Source organism: Crinia signifera, chromosome 19 (genome assembly GCF_055691185.1).
Source record: "Crinia signifera chromosome 19, ASM5569118v1, whole genome shotgun sequence".
Lineage (NCBI taxonomy): Eukaryota > Metazoa > Chordata > Amphibia > Anura > Myobatrachidae > Crinia > Crinia signifera.
Window position 1 is genome coordinate 94,146,199 of NC_139226.1, and position 26,509 is coordinate 94,172,707.

Consider the following 26,509-nt stretch of genomic DNA (forward strand, 5'->3'; position numbering starts at 1 on the left):
TCACATGCAGAGTTGTTAACTAATTTGCAGGGACAGCCCAAAGTGTTAATGATTTGTCAATGGACATTTCATTGGCAGCGCTGGGGAGGCAGCGGGGTCCCTGCAGTGGATGGGCAGTCAGCAGCGGGGTCCCTGCAGCGGACGGGAACTAGTAGCGCTACTATTTCCCTTCCGCCGCAGGGACCCCGCCGCTGACTTCCCATACACCGAAGGTACCCTGCCGCTGACTGCCCATCCGCTGCAGGGACCCCCTACCTGCCCCGCACTGCCCGACCCCACTGCCTGCCACCCACCCACAGCAGTGCCGGTGTGGGGGACCCTGATGTGTGGGGGCCACGGGGTGACCGCCCCTGTTGCCCCATGGTTAATCCTGCACTGACCTTTAGGCTCCAGACAGGCCAGAGTCCATATAGTTAGTACTAGAGCCCCAATTCCCCTTCTTTCTACCGCCAATAGTGCAACTCCTAATATTCTCTAAGTAAATCTTCCTATCTATTTTTTTTCAGGTTCTATTACTTATTAGTTATTAACGATGAGGCTATAGAAAACAAATTAATCACATTCTGATCATTCAGTGTACGTGTCTATAGTTACCGGAATACATTGTCAATGTGTCTATTGTTACAGTAATACACTGATGTCTGTCTATACTGTAATACACTGACAATGTGTCTATCTTTACCATAATAATACACTGACAATGTGTCTGTTTATACTGTTGTACACTGACAATGTGTCTGTCTATACTGTAATACACTGTACTCAGATGTAGTTAACATGCTCTTACCAGGGGAGTACAGGAAAAATGATCAACGTTTAAAGGATCGACCTCTAATTCCAAATCAATACTGTCAGCATGCTTAGTCCTGAAAAGAAAGAGTAATATTATCACTTCCTGTTATTGATCCATTTACACAGAGCCTTTTTCACAGAAAAAGCAAAAGACGTGTGGAACCGACGCAGAGCAGTTTTGATCTTATAAATTAAATAATTCAAGATGGCATGCTACAAACACAGAGCTATTGGTACAACTACAATAAAATAATAAAGAAAAGAACAGTATTATTATCATACTTTGAGAATGTTTCTGTAACATACCCTATTCGTATATTAAGATTAATCTTAATAATTACTATTCAGTAATGATTGAGAATGTATTTGTGTATTCGTTATATACTTGTGTACTATACGATCGATCAGCATTTCTATATTACCCCTCTAGGTGGCAGTAACAGCGGCAAAGAAAATCTGCTATAGGATCATTATGACAGTTACCTGCTTAGCTTTTAGTACTTAATTAAGTAATGGAATATTTGAACAAATTATCAGGGTAGAGACAACAGTTCACTCAGATTATTTTAATAATTTATAATAATATTTAATTCATTATTTAATAAATAAATAAATAAATAATATTTTAATTGTTTCATTTTTTCGTTATAATACAATTATAGTTGTGTCCAGCTATCTACTTTGGAACCTGATGGATTAGGAGAATACTGTAAACAGCAGGAGAGAGAGTGTTCTTCTGTGTAGCAAATCACTAACAATTGATTAGCTACAGGAATAGCAGCAGAAGCAAACAGTACTGGGACCCAGCTGGGTTCCATTGTGCTACAGTGGTTTAGGGCATGTGGGGATATGCACTAGATAAGATGGAACAGCTACAAGGGGTGCAGACAAGGAATCAGGAAAAAGGCATGAGGGGATTCAGGCGATCAGTGGGAAAAGCACAGGGGGGGGGGGGGCAGACAAGATGGAAAGACTGATATGAGGTGGGCACATCAAGGGCAAACAGGCATGAACGGCGCAGGCAAGGAACCGGAGGGAACAGGCTCAGGCGTAAGGTGGGTAGACAAGAGACAGAGGGCATAGGCATGACCTTGTGTTTTGTGCCTGTCCTTATGTTTCCCTCCTATGTCCCTATAGATTGTAAGCTTGCAGCAGGGCCCTCTTACCTCCAAGTCTGTCTGTTGTTACCCAGTTTGTTTTATCACTGTCTACTATTGTAAAGGGAAAAATATTGTAAATTGCACACAAGGGACCAGTGGAGGCAGGCATGACGGGGTACACAAGGGATCAGTGGAAGCAGGTAAGAGGGGGTACACAAGGGACTAGTGAGAGCAGGTATGAGGGGTACACAAGAGACCAGTGGGATCAGGCATGAAGGGGTAACACAAGGGACCAGTGGTAGCAGGTATGAGGGGGTACACAAGGGACCAGTGGGAGCAGGTATGACTGGTACACAAGGAACCAGTGGGAGTGAGCATGATGGGGTACACAAGGGACCAGTGGGAGCAGGTAAGATGGAGTACACAGGGGACCAGTGGGAGTAGGCATGAGGGGGGTACAAAAAGGACCAGTGGGAGCAGCATGAGGGGGTACACAAGGTACCAGTTAGGGCAAGCATGATGGGGTACACAAGGGACCAGTGGAAATTGGCATGAGGGGGCACACAAGGGACCAGTGGAAATTGGCATGAGGGGGCACACAAGGGACCAGTGGAAATTGGCATGAGGGGGCACACAAGGGACCAGTGGGAGTGAGCAGTTATGAGGGGGTACACAAGGGACCAGTGGGAGCAGGCTTGAGGGTTTACACAAGGGACCAGTGGGAGTGAGCATGAGGGTACACAAGGGACCAGTGGGAGCAGGTATGACTGGTACACAAGGGACTAGTGGGAGCAGGCATGACTCGTACACAAGGGACTAGTGGGAGCAGGCATGAGGGGGGTACACAAGGGGCCATTGGGAGCAGGAATGAGGGGGGTACACAAGGGACCAGTGGGAGCAGGTATGAGGTGGTACACAAGGGACCAGTGGGAGCAGGTATGACTGGTACACAAGGGATCAGTGGGATCAGGCATGACTGGTACACAAGGGACTAGTGGGAGCAGGCATGAGGGGGGTACACAAGGGGCCATTGGGAGCAGGCATGAGGGGGGTACACAAGGGACCAGTGGGAGCAGGTATGAGGTGGTACACAAGGGACCAGTGGGAGCAGGCATGAGGGGGTATACAAGAGGCCAGTGGGAGTGAGCATGAGGGGTAAACAAGGGACCAGTGGGAGCAGGGAATGAGGTGGTACACAAGGGACCAGTGGGGGCGGCATGAGGGGGTACACAAGGGACCAGTGGGAGCAGGCATGAGGGAGTATACAAGAGGCCAGTGGGAGTGAGCATGAGGGGTAAACAAGGGACCAGTGGGAGCAGGGAATGAGGGGGGTACACAAGGGACCAGTGGGGGCGGCATGAGGGGGTACACAAGGGACCAGTGGGGCATGCATGAGGGGGTACACAAGGGACCAGTGGAAATGGGCATGAGGGGGCACACAAGGGACCAGTGGAAGCAGGCATGAGGGCAGGGCCGGTGCTAGGGTGTCCGGCGCCCTCCTGCAAACCATACATTTTGCGCCCCTTTCACATTGCCATTGCAACAAGCTGCAGCCCGATTGTGGGAGCGTATGCAACATGCGATCCTATGGAGGATCTCGGGTGCATGTACATGTATGCATACACCATCTCATTGCTGTGTCCGCAAAATGTTGCAGGCACTAAAGGTGCTCATACACGTTGCGAGAATCGCATACGTTATGCACTAGATCGCATCGCACGGCATGCATGCAATGTGTGTGCGATGCGATCTGAAAGCAGTACAAAAAGTATGTGCAGCACATACTTTTTGTACTATGCGATGCCCGCAGGAGCGCACATCGCATTGCACGCTGCTATTGTAAGAAGAGGGGAGGAGATATAGGGGGCGGAGTGTTGAGGACTGGCAGTGGCACTGGCACAGCACACTGAGAAGAGGGAAGGAAGGGGAGGCGGCGCTGCTGCCTGTTCGTCATTTGATTGACAGCTGACAGTCGCAGGGAGCAATGGGTAGGAGGCGGATCCGGACATGACCTGTCATCCAGGCATTCACAGACAGTACTAAATGCCTCAGCGCAAGTGTCTGTAAGGAAGAGGGGGGCAGGTAGCAGGAGGCGGTCAGCGTGTGCGCGGTGCAGGGAGCTGCTCAGCCTCTCCAACTGCCGCCCGCTGTCAGACAGGCACTGCGGGCGGCGTGCAGGCTGTGTGCACTCGCGGTGCAGGGAGGAGCTCTATACTGCCACCTGCCCGCTGTCAGACAGGCGCTGCTTGCGGTGTGCAGGAGGCAGTGACAGTGAGGGCTGAGGTAGCTTTAGCAGAGGAGGGAGGGAGACAGCGCCTTTTCAGCATGGCGCCTCCCTGCTTTGCAGGAGCTGCTGAGTGGGTAGCGCCGGCCCTGCATGAGGGGATACACAAGGGACCAGGGGGAGCAGGCATGAGGGGGTACACAAGGGACCAGTGGGGCAGGCATGAGGGGGTACACAAGGGACCAGTGGGAGTGAGCATGAGGGGTATACAAGGAACCAATGGGAGTGGGTATGAGGGAGTACACAAGGGACCAGTGGGGCGGCCATTAGGGGGTACACAAAGGAGCAGTGGAGGCGGGCATGAGGGGATACACAAGGAACCAGTGTGGGCGAGCATGCTAGGGTACACAAGGGACCAGAGGGAGTGGGCATGAGGGGGTACACAAGGGACCAGTGGGAGCAGGGAAGAGAGCCAACAGTGTAAAAGGGGCCCTGGCTCATAATCAGCATTGGCCTGCCGCGGCCCCAGTGCCCTATATTTGCCCCACTGTGTGCAGAATGTGATGCTGTTACACTGAATGACCTGAGTGTAGAAAGTGTAACTATGGCAACACTAAAGCCAGACAGACCATGAAATAGAGCAGCTCCCTCCCGAGAACCTATCATTTCTTTATAATATCCGGGGACGTGTATTAAAAATGGAAGAACATGACAGACGCAGAATGGCTGATATTTCCCCTGCTAGAACTTCATAAGAGTAACTGTAGCTGGAGTCGTGGTAACTGCCCTCTGGACATTTATATTACTGTCCTAGGGAGCAGTAGATAGCAGGACACATAGGCACAGCTAGAGTACATTACATGTCATTACCACCAGGCCCATCTTCTGAAGTCACTCTCCTGATACATTCAGTACTATTATACATTGTAACACATACGTGTCCTACACAGCGGAGACATTGGGGGAAATTTACTAAAGGAAATTTGTAAAAAAATAGGTGTATTTGTATTCAGAAATACACTTATTTTTGACATTTACTATCCCGAAAATACGGCAATTCGTATTTGTATTGATGTGCTATCAATACGAATAGCCGTATTTTCGGGATAGTAAATGTAAAAAATAAGTGTATTTCTGGATACAAATACACCTATTTTTTTACAAGTTTCCTTTAGTAAATTTCCCCCATTATGTCTGTATATATCTGCAAAGGCAAAGCTTTCTATTCTGTGTCTCTCCATGCCACCTCCGCCCAACCACTAAGTCTCAGACATCTATTAGTGAAGCATTATCATGGACAGGAGACAGGAACAGACCACCTGTCGTAGACAGGAGACAGACCACCTGTCCTAGACAGGAGACAGGAACAGACCACCTGTCCTAGACAGGAGACAGGTACAGACCACCTGTCCTAGACAGGAGATAGGTACGGACCACCTGCCCGAGACAGGAGACAGGAACAGGCCACCTGTCCTAGACAGGAGACAAATACAGGCCACCTGTCCTAGACAGGAACAGACCACCTGTCCTAGACAGGAGACAGGAAAAAAAAAACACCTGTCCTAGACAGTAGACAGGAACAGACCACCTGTCCTAGACAGGAGACAGGAACAGACCACCTGTCCGAGACAGGAACAGATCACCTGTCATAGGCAGGAACAGACCACCTGTCGGAGACAGGAACAGACCACCTGTCTTAGTCAGGAGAAAGGAACAGACCACCTGTTCTAGACAGGGACAGACCACCTGTCCTAGACAGGAGACAGGACAGATCACCTGTTCTAGTTAGGAGACAGACCACCTGTCCTAGACAGGAGACAGGTACAGACCACCTGTCCTAGACAGGAGACAGGAACAGACCACCTGTTCTAGACAGGGACAGACCACCTGTCCTAGACAGGAGACAGGGACATGCCACCTGTCCTAGACAGGAGACAGGGACAGGCCACCTGTCCTAGACAGGAGACAGTGACAGACCACCTGTCCTAGGCAGGAGACAGGGACAGACCACCTGTCCTAGACAGGAGACAGAAACAGACCACCTGTTCTAGACAGGGACAGACCACCTGTCCTAGATAGGAGACAGGGACAGACCACCTGTCCTAGACAGGAGGCAGTAACAGACAACCTTTTCTAGACAGCCGACAGGGACAGATCACCTGTCCTAGACAGGGGACAGGAACAGACCACCTGTCTAGAACAGGAGACAGGAACAGACAACCTGTTGTAGACAGGAGACAGGTACAGAGAGAACCCCTATTGTTGACTGGAGACAACCTACCATTGAGGAATATATTGCTGATGGTCCCTTACTCATTACACATATATTTTATAAGACTAGGTTCAGTTTGATTTCCCTAGAATTCAAAATACAGACGGTCAAAATCCTGACATCCATTGGAAGACAGTCAAATTCCCAACATGGTCAAAATCCCAACATTCATTATGCCGACATGACCAAAACGCCGTCACGGGCAACATATCGACATTTAAAATGTTGACATGTCAAAAAGTTGCCTGTTTATGTTGACCTAGGCTGACATTGATACGGTAAATGTGTATGTTGCATGCGGCCCACTATTATAATCTAACTTTATGCCCACTTGTATCGTGAAGTAAGAGCAAATTGGTTAAAACGAAAAAAAAAACCTCATGTTTTTGACATGTCGTTTTTTTTATCGTGTCTGTATTTTGACCGTGTGACATAATGAATGTCAGGATTTTGAATGTGTCTGTATTTTGACTGTTTGCCAATGGCTATCGGTATTTAGACCATTAGTATTTTGACTGTGGGTAAATTGACTGCATCCCGTTAGAATATGCTTCTTAGCCAGGGAACAGAGAAGTCAGTTTGGGCACATCCGTAAAGGGTCAGATCCACTGTGTAGCAATATAATGGTTCTGCTGTTGTCTGGCAGAAGAAATACAACTAAATTAGCAGCCACAGTACTTAATGCATGTACCCTGTATAACGGCTCCTGCTGCTAGTACTCTCCTCTACATTACAGAAGCAATGAACCTTACCTCCACTTGATTAGGGTCTGAATGAGGGAGGCGTATCCTTGGGCAGCAGCGAGGTGAAGCAGGGTCATTCCTCTGAATGTCTTGGAATGAATTAGGTGCTTGGATTTTGCCCAGCAGGCCCGACTCATCATCTTCTCACACACAACCACTACTCGGCTCTCAAAGCAGCTTCCTATGGATCCAGCTCCTACTGCGCACTGCGAAGAGAGAACACAGGTGTCATCAATGTTCCCAGTACATACAGGGGCACCGGGAAGGACCTGCAAAACTTTATATCAGTGCCAGACAGAATAATTTTTATTATGCAGAAGTTTATATCAATTATTGGGCATCCCCCTCCCCTTTTATCTATAGAACCATGGTGGTGATTGCGCCTGTATGGGAGAATTCTAAAAACAACCAGCAGTATTTAAGGTTATAAAAATGAATATTTGTCTAATCAGCTTCTGCCCGACAACCATCAATAGATCTACCCTTAGTAAAAGTTTCTCTAGTCTATCATGCCAAGAGAATGATTCATTGTAGTTGATAGTGGACTATCTGTGCCCCAAGCTGGAGACCGTAACAAAATGCTAAATTGCAATAAATTTATCAGATAATGTAGAGACACAGATCTACTAGAACTTCTAAAGAGACCTAACGGAGCAGTGGCGTATTTCCCAGAGACATTGAAAGCTCCGGCCACCGGGATCTAGCTGTGAGAGGGGCACCAAGAAAAAAAGACCAAAGAGGCTGCTGAACGAGAACAGATCTCTCTACCATCGTGTCATACGAGATTTTTTACAGTCACTTTCAAATGTATCAAAGAAAAAGTAGATTTATTAGAGAGCTGCATCAGTGAAATTTAATTGGAACACTACCGGAAAGCTTTTTAGGTAACACCTACTTGTGCTTGGCTCCCCCCACTGTGGGCTCCGCCTCCATTGCCTCCTCCCACATTTTGCTTGTGCTGTTGGGAACCTGTCATCTCAGCCATTCTCCTCTCCATTTGTTCCAACCGCTCCAGGATGGACATTCTAAACTGGTTATCTGCAGACAGTGGAGAAACACAATCCTTTTGAATATTCCCAACGCAATTACAGCAGCAAGTGCACTTTATACAATATCATTAGATAAAACATGAGTGAAGGTTTCTGCTGCAGGTGGGGGAAAGTAGAATATTCAGTTGTACAAAGTATCCCAGGAGGATCTAAATGAAACCTGTTTTTCCAAGGCAGATTAAACTTGATATTTATCAGCAAGAAACCATACAACGACCTGGATAATAGGTGGTACGCTCAATACAGATAAGATGCCAGACTCACCTGACCGCCTTCCAGGCAATAAAGTCACCTTCTATTTTTAATACTCCCATTAAATACAGTAAATCCTAATGCACTGGAAAGGGAAGGCATCCTGGTCACAGACTGCGGCATTCCAATGGGCAGAATCCCGACACCTGGGTGTTAAGTATTATTATATACCCCCCAACAGCCGTACCGTTCTTTCCGCTTAACTGCCTAAACCAGGGTGTGTGGAATGTGACAGTTAGTAATGACTGCAGCTGTGCACCAGCTAGGTGATCTGGGGAATGTGACAGTTAGTAATCACTACAGCTGTGCACCAGCTAGGTGATCTGGGTAATGTGACAGTTAGTAATGACCACAGCTGTGCGCCAGCTAGCTGATTTGGAAAATGTGGACCGTTGGTAGATCTCAAAAACAGGTTTGGCCACCCCTGGCCTAAACCTACCACCCATCACCAGACCCCAGCAGCCTGACCCTAACCGGCAACGGCATGCTTATGTTTGGGACAACAGTAAGTTCAGCAGAGCAGCGCTGGGTAGGGAGGACCCCCGATTGCCCCCCCCTCACAGGACACTGACGGCCCTGGAACCATTGACATGTTCGCAGGTCTGGCGGCGCTGGGACAGGAAGGTCCAGCGAATATCGAGACAGTTGGGAGTTTTGATATAGCACAACCCGTTTCATCTCCTGTAGGTATAGGCGTGTAACCAATATGAAGGATGAAAGCATTGTGTTTCCTGACCTTTGCGAAACAGTTGGCTGAATGTTCACATATTTATTTAACAAAATAATGTACATTAAAGCAATGTGGTTTTCTTACAAGGTTGTATTCGCTCTACCTAGCAACATCATGTATTGTCATTGGATGGGAGTTTGGGATGACGGAAGTGGCACATTATTGGATCTGTCGCTGTCACTATGCCAGCTGCTGCACGTGCTGGGGTTAATTGATGTGATTGGCCAGGGACATTCTCCAATCACAAGTAGGTGGGTGCTGGAATAAAGTATGTATCTAAAATCCCCAGAGAGCAATTAGCTTGGAACGTGCCCAAAGAACGATATCTTGGCAGGGGAAGGAGAGTAGAGGTGACATATGGCGCTGTACCACAACTCATTCAGCATACTGAGCAATAGTACTAGACAGAGTAAGGGTAGCACTTGCCCACAGGGGCACAAGGGAAACCCCTCGGGGCTCCATCTCTTTTAAGGTCAGGTTCTAAACTGTGTACTTGAATTTTACATTATACATACTGTATGCTACCTTATATAAAGCACATGGTGTATTTTCTACAGTGCATTGGTGGTATTAATCTGGTACATTGTCATGCATGCACTAGCAGCTTAATTACCTACCCTCCCGGAATGGCCAGGAGGCTCACGAAATATGGGTTCCCCTCTTGGTCCTACAGAAGGGCAGGCAAGCCTCCCACATGCCTCTGGCCTCCCCTGCATCTTCCTACCCCACCAGTAAGATCCCAGGTTCACAATTCCGAGTCAACCAGAATAAGGACCATTATGAGAAGTTATACTGCGCAGATGGTGCTGGTGGTCACATATACAGTATAATAAAAGGCATTGATAATTACAGCAGTTGCACAGAATGTTAGGAGTGATACTGTGCAGGCAACATCACATTTAGTATAATAGATACTGATAATTAGATAATATGTACGGAATGAGAGAAGTGATACTGTGCAAGTGGATACACACAGAATAATAACAGCTACTGAGAATATCCTCATGTGTACAGACTGTGAGAAGTGATACTGTGCAGAAGGCAACACATTAAGGATAATGTACTGAGAATAACAGTTACTAAGAATCAGAGGCGTAACTAGACATTCATAGGCCCCATAGCAAAAGTTTGTATGGGCCCCCTATTTAGCAACTGGTAATAAATGAATATAGCACATATACCTTAGACTGTAAAGATGGGCCCCCTTCAGCTCTGGGCCCCATAGCAGTTGCACCCCTTGCACCAATGGTAGTTACGCCTTTGCTAAGAATGTCATGTGAACAGACAGGGAGAAGTGATACTGTGCATGTGACCTCACATTCAGAATAAGAAGAGCAACTGAGAATTACAGCATGTGCGTATAAGAGGAGTGATACTGTGCATGTGACCTCACATTCAGAATAAGAAGAGCAACTGAGAATTACAGCATGTGCGTATAAGAGGAGTGATACTGTGCATGTGACCTCACATTCAGAATAAGAAGAGCAACTGAGAATTACAGCATGTGCGTATAAGAGGAGTGATACTGTGCATGTGACCTCACATTCAGAATAAGAAGAGCTACTGATAATTACAGTACATCATGCTTATAGAACGTAGGGTGCAGTATTGCGCAGGAGGTGACCAAACAATCAGAATAAGAACAGAAAACAACATCAAACAAAAGTAGTTCTCCTGTGTCTTCTGTCACTGTGGCATCATAAACAGGTTTACCAAACATAACTTTGACTTATATGATAAAATGAACCGGCCCCCACTACTATTTTACACAAAATTTAGATCTCAATCATCACAAAAAAGCATCCCTAATAATTGCAGGCATCCCTAATAATTGCAGGCATCTTTAATAATTGCAGGCATCCTTAATAATTTGCAGGCATCCCTTATAATTGCCAAACCAAAGGGAAAAAAAGCCTTGCCCATTAATTCCCATCTCTGCATGCAGGTATTTGGCCATTATTTCATTGTTAGCATTTGTGAGTAAATGTGCCTGAGAGATTAATGGGAGAGGAACCATAACAAAGAGGGTCAGTGCTGTTCCTCCTAGCTGGCTTTGTTGTGCGGTTACTGCAGTATGGTGCAGTGCAGCTGATGTCATCTCCTCCTCTCGCTGTATTATCATGCACCACACGTTTGCTGCATAGACTGACATCTGACTGACATCACCAGGCCGGCCCCCTTTTCCTCACCACATCCCCGTGTCAAACACTACAATGTCTGTCCTACTCCAGGCTGCCAGGTGCTGGGAAAGCAGTCACGTACCAGCTGTGGAGGGTAATAATGTTATATTCCTCGCTATCTTCCCGCGTTTAAAAACTCATTCCCTCAGTTAAGCTGCTCTTTTTGGTTTATCGGCTGTGCTCACAAAGCCTTTTAAAGGAAACTATCTATATTGACATATAACTTAATGTGTGCCTGGAAACTACGGCGTGATGGCAGACACATTGTGGGGTGAAGTGATGGTCATAAAATTGCAGCCTGTCCATTTGTTGCACACTTGCCTACTCTCTCAGAATGCCAAGGAGACTTCTAAATGCTGGGCAGCGTTCCTGGAACATTAGACATATGTCGTCATGGACACCGTATAAGTGTGTTGTGTCCCCTCGCATGACTCGCTGCACTCGCCATGCTCCGGGCACGGTGACTCGCTGCTCTCAGCACACTACTATATTCTCCCTCTATGCCTGCTGGGATGGTAACGTATTAACAAGTCGGTAAAAAAATAAAATAAATAAGAATCCAAAAAAATTTAATGTAATGTGTCGACAATGTCAACGTTGACCTAGAATATTTTTAGGTATGGTCGACCTAGACATTGTTTACAATTAACTACGGGGGGCTGTGGTCCCCCAACAGCCTTATAAACTAAGGGATGGGATAGCATCAGTGTGATTCGCAAGGTAAAGATCCACGTACCCCCAATAGGGACCACCTGGATCTCGGGACAGCTTAGAGAGACGTCCTGATCGGTCATATGTTTTGTACAGTAGGTTAAATTCAGCAATGTGGAGGCTCAAATCGCAGGTCGGTAGGCTAGTGGTCCAGCATTAACCCTTTGAGTGCCAATATTGCTGTGAGAGATTCTCAAAATATCTGCTAAACATGTGACTGTTCTTTTGGTATAAATAAATACAAATGCAGCCAAGTTAAGTTTATTTAAATATTGCACCCCAAAAAAAAACCAGTCGCTGTGAGCGGAGCTGGCATTTTTAGCGGATATTTTGAGGATCTCTCACAGCAATGCTGGCACTCAAAGGGTTAATAAAAAAAAGGTTTGCTGGGCAATTTTCACACCTATTTTGACAAATCCCCTTGGCACTCAAAGGGTTAAGGATCTATCTCTGAACATTACCAATAAGCCATAAAGGACCTGACAGCCGGGAAGCGCCCAGGACACAACTAATTAGATGTTTGCCTTCATTTTCTAAATTGTACCAGGAAAATATGACGCCCACATAGCTCCCAACCATCCCGCTTTTCATGGAACATTCCCAAATTTCATTGCTGCTATCAGAACATTTTTTCGATCCTCCACTTTTATTAGCAAGGCTTTCCTTTGGGTTGGGTATGGGATCCCGACGCTGACAATAGCAATACCAGAAACGGTCCTGAGAATATTAAAAATAAGTAAGATAACCTTCGCCCCTTCCTCCCTTTAATCCTACTTCTCCTTTCCCACAGCATAAACCTAACTCCACCCCAGCATAAACATGGCCCTCCTCCCCACAGCCTAACCCTAACCCCCCACTCCCAAGCCGCTGCCTAACCTTAATTCTCCCTTCACAAGCCGGAGCTTAAGCCTAAACCTCCTATGCGGACAGAGAACAGCAAAGACGCACCAATCGGTATAATATCATATACACATACATAGGATCCCATCCCATGTATGCACACAATGGAAAACTTTGTAGGCATATGAATAGAAGACCGCCAGCAGGAGCATGTGGCGCAAAGCCCACCTCCGAATCCGGTCCAGTAATTGCGTTGTGACTCCACATGACCAGATAGCCATGGCAGATTTTCTTTGGTTTAGCGACAATTATTCTGGCATTGGATCATTTACACAGCAACACCAGGTTGGTTTTGCCTTGTAAATGATTGGGGCTTTAAATATACAGGCAAACTCCTGGTCCTCTGCAAGCTCAGAGCCTATTACATTTCCCCTCCAGAGAATGCCTTTGCTGGCCTTCACAGTCGCCAGAGGCATTCGCCCAGAGGGGAGCGGGAAAAATGCTGGGTGTCCCCATGTGAACACAGGCATGCCAAGATCTGCACGGGGTGGGCAGCTGACGTCACAGGACATCAGCGTCCACCCCATGTTCGTCCATCTCTGGTGCAGATAAAAATCATTCATTGGATGGCGACCATCGATTTTTTACCCATACGCCTGCATGCGAATGGATGTGTAAGTGTACACATCCATTAACATGCCGGGTTGAACATTCGCAAGGTGAATGAAGGGTGTGTGTGTGTGTGTGGGTGTGGGGGGGGATGGCATTCGCTCGCTCAATGGTCAGCATTTCAGCACCTGGTAAGCAGTGATTTTTGCTGCTTACAGAGTTAACTTGAATTGGACGCAAAGTACCAATCAACTCCTAACTGCAATGCTACAGGCAGGCTGTGTTTGAAGAATGACAGAAGCTGATTGGGTGGTAGTTTATCTCTCTCCATAACTTGTTTCCAGAGACAACATCCTTTTTACCTAAATCTTCTTAGGAGAACTCGGCCGCAGAGGACACAGTTAACAAACCAGGAACGTGTCCGTGATGTCAAAACACAAATCCAAAGCGTAGGAAAATGTTTTATTTTAAATTCCATCTCAGAAGCCAGAAAAGTGCACAACATATCAATTACCCAACACATATGTCCTTCCAAAGCCTTTATATCTAGCCTAGCTTTCATCTACTCCGAGCAGCTGTCCGCAACCACGCAGCACAGATGACCGAACATATTTGTCCACAGGAAAACGCATTCTACTGCTGCCCGCTGCTAATACACTGTCTCTGGGTGCTAGAACTTGTGTAAATGCTGCTTTATGAAGGACAATAATAGGATATGTCCAGTAACAATACAGCATATACAGTATATATATATATATATATGTTTTCTTTTATCCCCCCATATTTTATTTTGTAACTTAATATGCAGTAACCTCCAGGATGAGTAGTCTGGTAATCAATGCCAGCAAAGATTATCCATTCAATGTCAGCCATCCAAGGGCTTATAATAACAGCAGTAATCACAGTCCAGACAGGCCGCCGGATCTCAGGTCTGTTCTGTTGGCTCCCGATGTTCACCTGAAAGGCTACATTATTCTGTATATACTCTACACTTTATTAACTTTTACATACAGCACAGACCGATGAGCTGATCATTCTATTTTATTCTAGTTGTTTGTTGCTGCGTTTTCATATGCTTGATTTGCTAATCACATGTGGAGCACTGATAATATAAGCACATTTTAATATCTTGAACTCACTTTTAGTTGATACAATAGTAAATTATTTTGTGCGCAACAGCAGAGTATATTTACTGTTATACTCTGTGCTGCTGAGAACCCTGCTCCACCCATTATATAGTTCAGTCAGTGGCTTCCTGATGCCTCCATTCCCCTCCTCATCATGTCACTGTCACATGCAGCCCTGTCCTCACTGACACATCATTCATCTCCTGATATACTCTGTGCTGCTGGGGACCCTGCTCCTTCCACTATATAACTCTCAGTCTCATCTTCCAAGACCTGTGATGAGTTTATGGTGTATGAACGCTGGTCTCCTCCCAGATAATGCTGCTTCATCTTACCCCATCGTTATAGGACAGGTGTGAAAATGGTCGACACTGGGATTTTGGTTTTTTTTTGCCCCAAATGTTGTGTCTTTCCTGTTATGTGAGCACCATCAGTAGAAATGTGTACCCTCGTGGACTCGCTCGACGCACTTCCCTCCATGAGAGTTCCCTCCAGTCGCCGCAGGTCACTATTCCCAGTAGATGCTCACATGGATAGTAATAAAGCAGGATTTAAATATGGGCAAAAATAACAAACTACAATTGACAAGTCAACCATTTGCGTGTCGACAATTTTTATGTTGACCTTGTCAGCATTTTACATCTTTCATATGTCTACTGTTTCTACCTGTCGATCTAATGACTGCTGACCTTTACATTGTCACTCTATCATGGACACCCCTCCACATCAATCTCTTATCTTATGGAGATTATTCTGATTCACTCGGAAAGGCACAATCACTCTCTTATGGACAAAACCATGTGCACTGCAGGTGGTGATGTAACATGTGCAGAGAGAGTTAGATTTGGGTGTTTTATTGTTTCTGTGCAGGGTAAATACTGGCTGATTTTTTTTTACACTGCAATATGAATATCAGTTTGAAGTACACCCCCCACCCAAATCTAACTCTCTCTGCCCCACCTGCAGTGCATATGGTTTTGTCCATTAGAGAGGGATTGTGCCTTTCCGAGTGAATCAGAATAACCCCCTTGTAAAGAAATATTTGGAGTATTTATTTATCTGCTATGTTTTTCACATTGTCAGTATTATGTATTGTCTGCAATTTCCTCTCCTGCTCTCCCTCATTCCTGTCTCATCTCCTGTGTGCGGATAAGAGCACAGATAAGGAGACAGTGAAAAGCAGGAAGGAGTTACTGTCACAAGTATGCCCAGGCCGCTGGCATGAAAGCTTGTAAAATACAGGTACACCAGCATGTTCCTGGCACCTGATGCTCCAACGCCTCTTTTAATTTGAACACACCAGGTGCCGGGGGAACTAAAGGTGCCCAGACACGGTACAATTATTGTATACAATATCGCATCTCATCTCATTGCATCGCACAGGTTTTGCAATGCAATGAGATGAGATCTAGTACAAAATGTGCTACTTTTTGTACTAGATCTCATTTCATTGTATTGCAAAACCTGTACGATGTAATGAGATGAGATGCGATACGATATTGTATACAATAATTGTACCGTGTATGGGCACCTTTAGGATGTGGGAGGGTTTAGTGGCTGCTAGAGGGTGAGGGAGTCATGCTGTGTATGGGGGAACCATGCGTGTGGGATTGGGAGCTACGGTGTGTGTGGATTGTGGGGGGGACAACAACTAGGGGTGGACATCGCATTGTAATGTTTCTTAACCATCAATGATTTTGTTCTGATGACAGCATTCCGATGTTTGCCACCATTAAATGGTAAACATTTGATGGTGATTCGATGGTTCCAAGCCTTTCTGCAGTGCTTCTGCGCATGCTTGGCCTTGCAGAAGATATTTGCGCATCCGCAAATAATTTTTTTCTATTAGTCAGTTACCATAGCACTAAAAGATTTGATGGTGGGCTTCCGATGTCCATTGCTAGGGACCACTTGTGCTATATTAAGATGATGTGGTTCGAGGGTTGAATGGCTGTGTGGGGGAGGTTAAGACGGGTGTGTGTGTGGGAGGTGGTTGCCTTGTGGGGGACGACGACGACGACGACAGGGTGCGGGGGGAAGCAGCAATCCAGCTGCTGGGGATACCACAAATAAGTCTGCAAATTGGATACTGCGGCATACCACTGGTACTGAGGGTGCTGGATTATTGTGGCATTCCTGTGCTTATCATTTAGGGTTCTGCATTTACCTACAATTAATAAGATAACCTAACAAGACTTTTTGTAAGCTAGCTGATTTGAAGGGTATCTGGATTGCAGCTAATGTCTACGTCAATCGGTCAACATCAAAAGGTCGGCATGCACAAGGTCGATATTGACAAAAGATCGACGCAAGCAAAATGTCGACATGGTCATAGTCATGCGTTTTTCATGATTTTTTGGTCTCCATTCTTTGGTCTTTTCCTGCTTCGCCATCCAATGGACTCTGACTGGGAACAGTAAACTATTTGGGGGTCCATGTTCTAACGTGTTGACATTAACAAAAAACATAAATAACCTTTTCATGTTAACCTTTGCTTGTGTTCCTCTTTTGTCACTGTTGACCTTGACTTATTGTCAATGTCAATTTTTGTCAATGTCGACTTTGTGCATTTTGACCTACTGACTATCAACCTAGTGTAGATGTTGTCTGCGAGAGCTGATCCACACCCGATTCGCAGATGTACTAAACAATAGCTCCGCAGACCCCGCAGTGACTTGGAGGTGCTTGGTAAGTTTGGGCGCTGGGGGTCTGCGAGGGCTATTGCTGCTCCACTAATGGGTCCACTCCCGTTGCCAGGACTGTTACTGCCGGACCGCCGGGACCAGCGGATCTTAGTGTGTGCGGTCCCGGCTCTCCTACTGATGCCATTATAAATGCCCCTCACAAAATGGCTGCTCCCTCACAGCAGACAGTTATTGAGGATGGTAGAGGAGGTGGCGGCCTCCTCTTGTATCCTTAATAACTGTCTGCTGTGAGAAGGCAGCGGCCATTTTACAACGGACATTTTTCACTGTATCAGGACTCGGAGTGCAAGGACTGTAGACAGGTAGATCTGCTGGTCCTGGCGGGGCCGGGAGTGGAGCAGCAACAGACCTGGCAATGGCAGAATTTCCTTTTGTGGTGAGAGGGGGGCGGTGAACATTTTTTTTAGTGGGGGGCGCACAAATTTTAATTGCGCCACTTGATGTATGAGTATCCCCTCATAGAGTAACATAGTAACAGCGCAGTTTATGGAACTGCCAAACCTGATCTTCTTCTCTATCTGGTATATCCTAGCCAATTAGGAAGAGATGACAGGACAAAACTTGTTTATCATTCAAAGTCCCCCCCACTCCCCATCATGATGAATATTGATAAAAGCTAAATGTGAGTGACAGATAACGGCTGAAGGACACTTTGGTTTGCCACCTCTTCAGACTTTATTAAGAATTTCACAGCAGTCAGTAATGGAAGCATCAGAGAGCAAAGTTAATTGAAGGTCAAGCCTCCACTATATTTCAAAGGTTCCTTTAATTATTAAAATCCTGAACTTCCTTTTTTTCCGCTAATAGCGACAAAGCCAACCTCAGCAGGCAGAGTGACCTGCGTCTAGTAATTTTGTTTTGTCACCGGGACTTGGCTGAGAGTTGCGATCACTGGGGTTTGATTGACATCCTATACTCAGCATGGGCATGGCGATACGTTTCTGGTGTTCTTATCTCACCCTGCGGGGAATAGGAAGCGGACACCTGGTGAGAGAACCCTTAATTAGCTACTTGTTATTTTTTTACGGTTACATCGAGCCTGTATTTTGCTGGGCCGTCAGACAATGGATTCTCTTCGGAAAAACAAATCACGGACAATCTGACTTTTGAATGGAAATTCGTGGCAGACCCTGCGGTTTCTCAGAAGCTATTAAAGGAAATATTTGATTTAAATCTGCGATGAGCAGGGACGGGAGAGTATGGATAGTTTTCCATTCAGCTCAATTATGGTCGCTTATGTTCAGCAGAGGTACAGTAAGCCAGGAAAGGTAATTATACCCGGCGGACTCGGAGCAAGATTCAAAATTCTGTCTATCCAATTTGTAATGGATTAGCATTAACGTAAACTCTGAGTCATATTCAAAGATAAGCGGTTGAAGAATCCATTGGAGACTTCCCAAAGCTCTGAACAGGCCAATGTGGAAACAAGAGAACCTGAATTCAGTACTAAATGCTTTACCTATAAATACACACAAACACTTAAACCCTTCTGCTGTGGCTTTGTACTTGTACATACTCCAAAATGATTATAAAAGTGCCGTCGGCTTTCCACTTATAAGTTATAATTTGATGCTGCCCATCTGCAAGTTCCTATTAAAGATAATACTGCCTTATACATGTGTCTAGAACCTGTGCTATGTATGTACAGTACATCATCATCTGTCAAGGTTGTTTACTTGCTCCCCGGATACAATTGTATCCAATGCAAAGAGGGCAACAGAGCAGTTTCCCACCCGAGAGCAATAAACCAAATGATGCGTGATTTAAAAGCACAGAACATCGCAATTATAGATACGGGGTGGGCCCTTTACATTTCACCACATTTGTAGTTACTTATTGCTGCAAAAGAGCAATGGTAGAAATTACAATTATCTGGTCTAAAACCCGATAATTGAAACCTGACCCGGGGTGAGTTCTGCAGGTCGACACAATTAAGATCGACAACACTATTGGTTGACAAGCCATAGGTTGAGACAGGAAAAAGGTTAACATAGCTTAGATTGATATGGTCAGAAGGTCGACACAGGCAATAGGTCCACATGGGCGGGACTTTTTTTCCATACTTTACCATCCAAGTGGATGCAGAGTTAGATTATAATAGTATGCCGAGCGCAGCGAAGCACCGTGCCCGATGCATGGATAGCGAAGCGGTACTCTTATATGGTGTCCATGTCGTTTTATGTCAACATAGACACAAAAAAACACATGAAAAAGTAATGTTGACCTATGCTTGTGTAGACCTCTTGACAATGTTGACTTAAGCTATGTCGGTTACGTTATAAATGGTAGATAAAGTGTAGGTGGCCAGTCACTAGGTCGACCACTAATGGTGGACAGTGATTTATTCGACAACTTGAAATGGTCGACATACCCAAGGTCGGCATGAGCTTCTCACATTTTTGGTGTCTATGTCCACATATGTTGTCATGGCAACCGTATAAATGTGCCGAAGGCCTCGCTGTGCTCGCCATGCTTCGGGCATTATTATATTCCCACTCTCTGCCCACTTGGATAGTAAAGTATGAAAAACCACTTTTACTATAAAAAAACCCTGAAAGCTCATGTCGATCAAGTCTATGTCGAATATAACATTGTGTCGACCTTTTGCCAATGTTGACCTAAGGTACATCGACCATTTCATGGTGTCGATCTAGTCACTGTTGACCATAGGCATTGTCTGCACTGTTGACCATAGGCATAGGCGACATAGGCATTGTCTACCCAGTATCCGCATACCACTATGTCAACCTTTTTCATGTTTCAACCTATGGCCTTTCACCCAATAGTGGTCGACCTTAATTGAGTTGACTCTATGATCCTAAGGGGTTTATTTACTAAGATGGGAGTTCTATTGAAGATGGGACGTTGCTGTGGGCAACCAATCAGATTCTATCTATTATCTTCTAGAAGGTGATAAATAACACGTAGAATCTGATCCCATCTTCAATAGAACTCATACCTTAGTAAATTAACTCCTAAGTGATCAAAAAGCGTATGAATGGTTGAAGCTGGCGCACGCTCATCTGAAAACACAAAAGGTACGCTGACATTTTACAATTTCAATTGTGAGGTTTAATGATCATTCAGTTACGATTGTGCACACAGAATGTCCATTTGACCAGTGATCAGAGCACAAACTGTTGCTTTAAGGTACATGAAAAGACCCATATCTACCATCACAATGTATATGTGCCACCTGGAACAACTATACTACTGTAAATATGGGCATGAGTTATGATTATGAACAATTGTGATTATCATAGGTACAATGGAAATCAGTCCATTAATCAAATGAAGATCCTGGACGATTGGTATATTTGATACGGCGGATATGCATTAAACAGCTTTGAAAATGTCAGAATACATTTTCTGTTAAATTACAAACTGCTTCCAAAGAAAACATATTGATTAAACATTTGTTTCCGAGACTCCTTTGACAATATGTGAATACACGCACATGTCAGGAAATTACTACTGACACAGAGATACTGGCTCTGACACCGGAGGCTGTCTGCTAACGGATGTGCTGCCTGGTACAGACCTCAGTGGACATAAGATGAAAAGAAGATCCTTCATGATTTTTTATTGACAGATACTTTGACCGACATCTCGCATATTTCCAAAACCCTATCCGGGGTAATGCTTTATTGTTAAGTTTGCATACTCAATGGAAAAGGCGATGTTGGCAGTAAGTGGCACAGGATTAGCGAATGCGCCATATGTTCAAATTCACGTTTCCTTCCAACTCAAATGAGAAATATATCGTCAGTGAATCGTTTGTAGAAACAGATCTTTAAGCCACATGCAGATAAAACCACGGCTCTCTCATAACTCTCCATATATATGTTTGCATAAGTGGGGGCCAAATATGAACCCATTGCCGTTCCCACCAAATGCATACAGCAGTCACAAAGATATTTAAAAATGATTTGATTGTAGCACCACCCTGAATCCTAAGCTCGATAGGTCGTCTTTTATAAAGGAGTATCAAAAAGATGTGTGTTGCACAATTATCAGCAGCTGGCACAGGGGTAGTCGCTCCCCTAATAATGTGTGTACAAAGAATAAAAAAGAATGTGCCAGCGCTGGCTGAAATATATGCAAGACGGTTTAAAATTGAAATATTTTAATTTCTAATATAAGAACAATATTGTAAACAAATTATGCCACAATGATTCCATCAGAACCTAATAAAAAACATACAATATAAAAATAAGTATAGAGCTATATTTGCTGTAAATATGTAAGAGGTCACACTGTCCCAATTTGATAAATGTTTGAGCAGTTTCTATTACCAATCCACGGTGGTGAGAATGGGCTGATGGACTCAATTAATGATGATGAAAGAATTATTGAAAACAGGAGGAGATGGGAATTGGGTGATCATTAGGTCTGCAGATGTGTCCCTTTAATCCTCATAGGGATGTATTTGATGTTTGTCAGGAATTGGAGAGTCCGTGAGAAACTTCAGCTTGGTATACTGGATAATTAGGGGTAAAACAAATGGGTACTTATGTATTATCTGGGCTCCCATGTTAAATGCACCCCATTTTTTCATACCCCTACTATCCAACTACGCATGGAGTTGATTTTATATAGTGTGGCGAGCGCAACGAGCCACCGTGCCCGAAGCGTGACGAGCGCAGCGTGCCCCGCGAGGGGACGCGGTCTCATAAGAAAAACGGGAGCCCAGATATTACCAGTCCAGTTTGGTGGTAAGTTCTCAAAAGTGCAGCCAGTGGATGGTAAATGGCAGTTGGGGGTGATATGGATAAAGCTCAACGCGTTTCCCCAGATATATAACACTTCGGCTTCCTCATTTGCCCATGAGGATTAAAAGGGACACGCCTGCAGAACTAAAGATCACCCAATTCCCATCTCCTCCTGTTTTCAATATTTCTTTCATCACCACCGTGGATTGGTAATATAAACTGCTCAAACATTTATCAAATTGGGACAGTGTGACCTCTTACATATTTACAGCAAATATAGCTCTATACTTATTTTTATATTGTACTGTATGTTTTTTATTAGGTTCTGATCGAATCATTGTGGCATCATTTGTTTAGAATATTGTTCTAATATTAAAACAGTGGCATAACTTTAAATTTTGCTCCCCCCTGCCAAAATGTTTGTGGCACCCACTGCGGCTTGCTCCCCAAGCGGCAGCTGGGGCTGCCTTACAGTAGTTATGCCACTCTATTAGAAATATGTCAATTTTTAACCGTCTTGCATATATTTCAGCCAGCGCTGGCACATTCTTTTTTCTTTTTAGTCTTTTATAAAGACCTCTTGGCAAAGCCTGCCTAACCACCTCTACACCATCATGGGGAAATGACCACAGTAGCAACAATTGCATTCCATTTGTACAAGAAACCAGATGAATCCATTGTATAGCTTGTTATAGACTTAAGATATTGCCTTTAGAATAAAGTCTACATAATGCCCCAATCATTATAAGTTGTTCAGCATGGTTGATACGATATAGGTGTACATTTACTGTAATGCTCCACCTGACTAAGGGGTAACTTTACTAATATTGGAGTACTTTTTTCGGGCCGAGTGAATCACTTTCCATAGACTCATACTATGGAACTCAGAGTATGTGCACAGAGCGATTTATCGGCCAGCGATTTTCATTACATCATTCGGCATACACACGGGACAAAACTGCGACGTTTGTATGCAACTTAAGCATAAGAGGTCAGCTCATTGAGTAAGTATATTTGGTACAAGATATGGTTTGACTTTAGACTATATCGCTGTTCACATCTCAACAAGGTTAAAAGACTGGAAAATCAATGCAGTCCTGGCTACCATACTGATTGGCTCAAACCACACTGCAATCTGAACACACCCATAGCAACCAATAAGATTCTGTCTATCATTTCTCTACTGCACCCTAGAAAAGGATAGACAGAATCTGATTCGTTGCTATGGGCAGCAACACCTGTTTTCATTTTTAGAGGCTTAATAAATTTACCCCGTAATGTCTGTCCCATGGAAACTGGGATATTCAACTAGAACTAGACAAGATATGCATTGAAATCGGATTATGTAATTCTATCATTCAAAAAGGGGATCAGGAAACTGGTGTATTTTTGGAATTTGATGTAAATAATAAGATCTGGGTGTGGTCTGGGCAGGTCAGGGGTGTAGCCAGTTGGGATAATATAATACCGAGTGAGTTTATATGATTTGCTCTGTAACAGACTTACCAAGCAAGTCTGGGGTCTGTGACAGGTGCCGGATGAAATCTGAGGTTTTTCTTAAAGGGGCAGTCATTTAAAAGGCATGGTTTACCTTGTTAATGACTGCCCCTTTTAAAAAAAGAAAAAAACCTCAGAGATTGTCCGGCATTCCACAGGCCCTCGGACTTGCCAAGCAATATATCCGACCCCATAGGTCAAATTATCGTGAATTCATAAAAGTCAGTCAATATTTTTGTGGCCTTGTCCTATTCACCACCGATACAACTACCCCATTGTTTTCACGTTGAATCATGTTTCTGTGTACCGTACTGGGACCGGCTAACCACGATTAGCACCAGGTAATCCATCCGCTGGTAATTGTTCTTTTAAGCTAAGAATTAAACCCACACATTACAACTTGCCCTAGACAGGTCTTTCAGTGACTTCTTCAGCACCGGCACTCTGAAACCGCTATTACTTAGAATAAAAGGCTCTTGTGTTGTATGCAACAAATACAGCTGCTATTGAGTCTTTTTAGTGTTTTCTTAGTGCAATAAAGAAGCTTGGAATGTAACATGACCCTCTCCAATGTGTCTGTCTGTACAGCGCCCATTGGCATCACGCTATCTCTTCAGTTCACTGTACTGACTACAAGCTGATTGAATTTCTCCCTACACAGTACCGATATGTAACTGTTCCTGATGTAGCACTTAGGTCTGCTTTAATCATTCCCTATACAATTTCATATTGCAGGCTAAACAATGCTGTCTAGACTTTACCAGCTCAGGTTTCAGGAAAGAGGCAGCGTCGCAACAGTGCAGGAGGGAGGGGGGGGGATTAAAGCGGAGAGTTTAGTCATTTCATTTATGGGTTTGCAGAGTATACATTAGGCGGGTGGGGACACTAGACACCGACTTTCATAAACTCCATCTGTTCCAAAGGCAGCACAAAACTGCCTGGAAAACCAGCACAAATACAGAGAAGTAAAACAGGCGGCCATTTCTTGTTAAAGGGACCCATCGCTGGAAGATCTGGAAAATTGATTTCAGATGAGCAAATACTGACCACTTATCGCACACAAGATTATTATTATTAGGGGATGATTGATAAAATTCACCAAATAAAAACCAGCAGGATTGGTTTGCAATGCGGGTGCACATATTTTGGCTATATATATTCAAGAGAGATGGGCATTATTATATGCAGGGCTCAGACATGTCTGTCTGGGGGCCAAAGGCATATCTACCATAGCAGGGCCGTAACTAGGGGGGGAGGGGGCTGTCAGCCAATCAGCGTCCGGCAAGTCTTTTCAAAATCTGGGGGGGGGTGACCAAATGACTGCCGCCCCGGGCACCGAAATACCTAGTTTCGGCCCTGACCATAGGTGCAGGGAGAGCAGCTGCAATGGGGACCAGAGCTGAGAGGGGCTACCTTCCCTGTCACAGTTACATGTGCTATATACAGTGGTGGACCTACCATAGGTGCAGGGAGAGCAGCTGCTATGGGGCCCAGAGCTGAGAGGGGCCACCTATCTTGTCACAGTTACATACAGGGGTGTAACTACCATAGGTGCAAGGGGTGCAGCTACCATGGGGCCCAGAGCAGAGAGAGGCCACCTTCCTGTCACAGTTACATGTGTTATATACAGGGGTGTAACTACCATAGGTATAGGGAGTGCAGCTGCTATGGGTCCCAGAGCTGAGAGGAGCCACCTTCCCTGTCACAGTTACATGTGTTATATACAGGGATGTAGCTACCATATGTGCAAGGGGTACAGCTGCTATGGGGCCAAGAGCTGAGAGTTTATAAATAAAAAAAATTATGGAGACACCTGTCTCTACTGGGTAAGGCTGGGCAACACCATCTTACCCCCAATCTTCCCCTCCAGCAGAACAGGATGAAGGTTCCGATCTCTGACCTCCAAGATTAGGACTATCGAGCTTTCAGTTAGTGTCTATGATCTAACAAAGAAACCTTAACATAAAAAACCCACCTCCAAAACAAAAAGGTTTTAGCGCTGCTCTCATTGCACAAAGCCATATTTAACAATTAGTGAGTCTAATGAGTTCAATAACCAGCTGATGTGTAGTAGTGTGTCTCCAACCATTACACAATCAAACTGTATGGATTAGGATTGATGAGGGTGTTGGTTGGTATACATGTTGTAATGTGCTCGCTTCTTTATCTCATTTATTTGACTTACTGTACAAATGTTCCATACGCATTTCCACTAAGTAATAATACTATTGTTTACCACAGGTGCTGTCTACTCCAGCACCAACAGAAATCCTAGCAGACCTTTTGCATTATTTCATTGTACAGGCGATGCTCATATCAGATAGATATAGGTTTTGGGGTGCATCCAATTGTCCATCTTAATCGATCGCAGGTAATTGCTTTTGCTGGGGGCTATCCTATTTGCCTCCATAAGCCGCCCCAAGCTGCCCCAAGCTCTGCTTTACCAGGAATTTAATTTCACTTGCCACAGGCAGGCGAAGCAAAATCCCTGATAAGTGCAGGTTTTCCATTGAAACTATGTGTTTTTTGCATAAAAAAAATATTGTATTTTCAGGAGTTCTGGTGAAACATCAGGAATTGTTTTGAAAAAACTCCCATTTTCCCATGTTTCACATTTAATTGGATACCCCTCTTTGTCATTCGAATGAACTTCTACTACATGTACAGCATATATGACAGTATAAAACATAGAAATTGCTACTTGCTACTTTCACGAGGGCACGAGTTTAGATTAGAACAGAGGTGGGCAACAGGCGGCCCGCGGGCCGGATGCGGCCCGCGAGACGCCTATGATTGGCCCGCTGCACAGACCTTTATTACCATGACAAGCGGCCCGACTAGCATTAGGCCGCTTGTCATGTAATTAGCAGAGGTGGCCACGACCGCGAGAACCAGTACCTGTAGGCAGTCTTTACATGTAGGGGCCGGCTAAATAGATGTGCGCCGTGAACACCCGACTGCGGCGG

General features: G+C 44.9%; 1 protein-coding gene across 7 annotated transcripts in view; it reads right to left on the reverse strand.

Moving 5' to 3' along the window:
* Positions 1-26,509, reverse strand: part of CAMTA1 (calmodulin binding transcription activator 1) — a 1,324,131-nt gene that overhangs the window by 48,599 nt on the left and 1,249,023 nt on the right. For all 7 annotated transcript variants that reach the window (XM_083162948.1, XM_083162947.1, XM_083162949.1 and 4 more), the window contains 3 exons: positions 8,027-8,169; positions 7,141-7,337; positions 788-866 (listed from right to left, as the gene is read on the reverse strand). In XM_083162948.1, the coding sequence (XP_083019074.1) occupies positions 788-866; positions 7,141-7,337; positions 8,027-8,169 (419 nt within the window). The remainder of the gene's footprint in view (positions 1-787; positions 867-7,140; positions 7,338-8,026; positions 8,170-26,509) is intronic.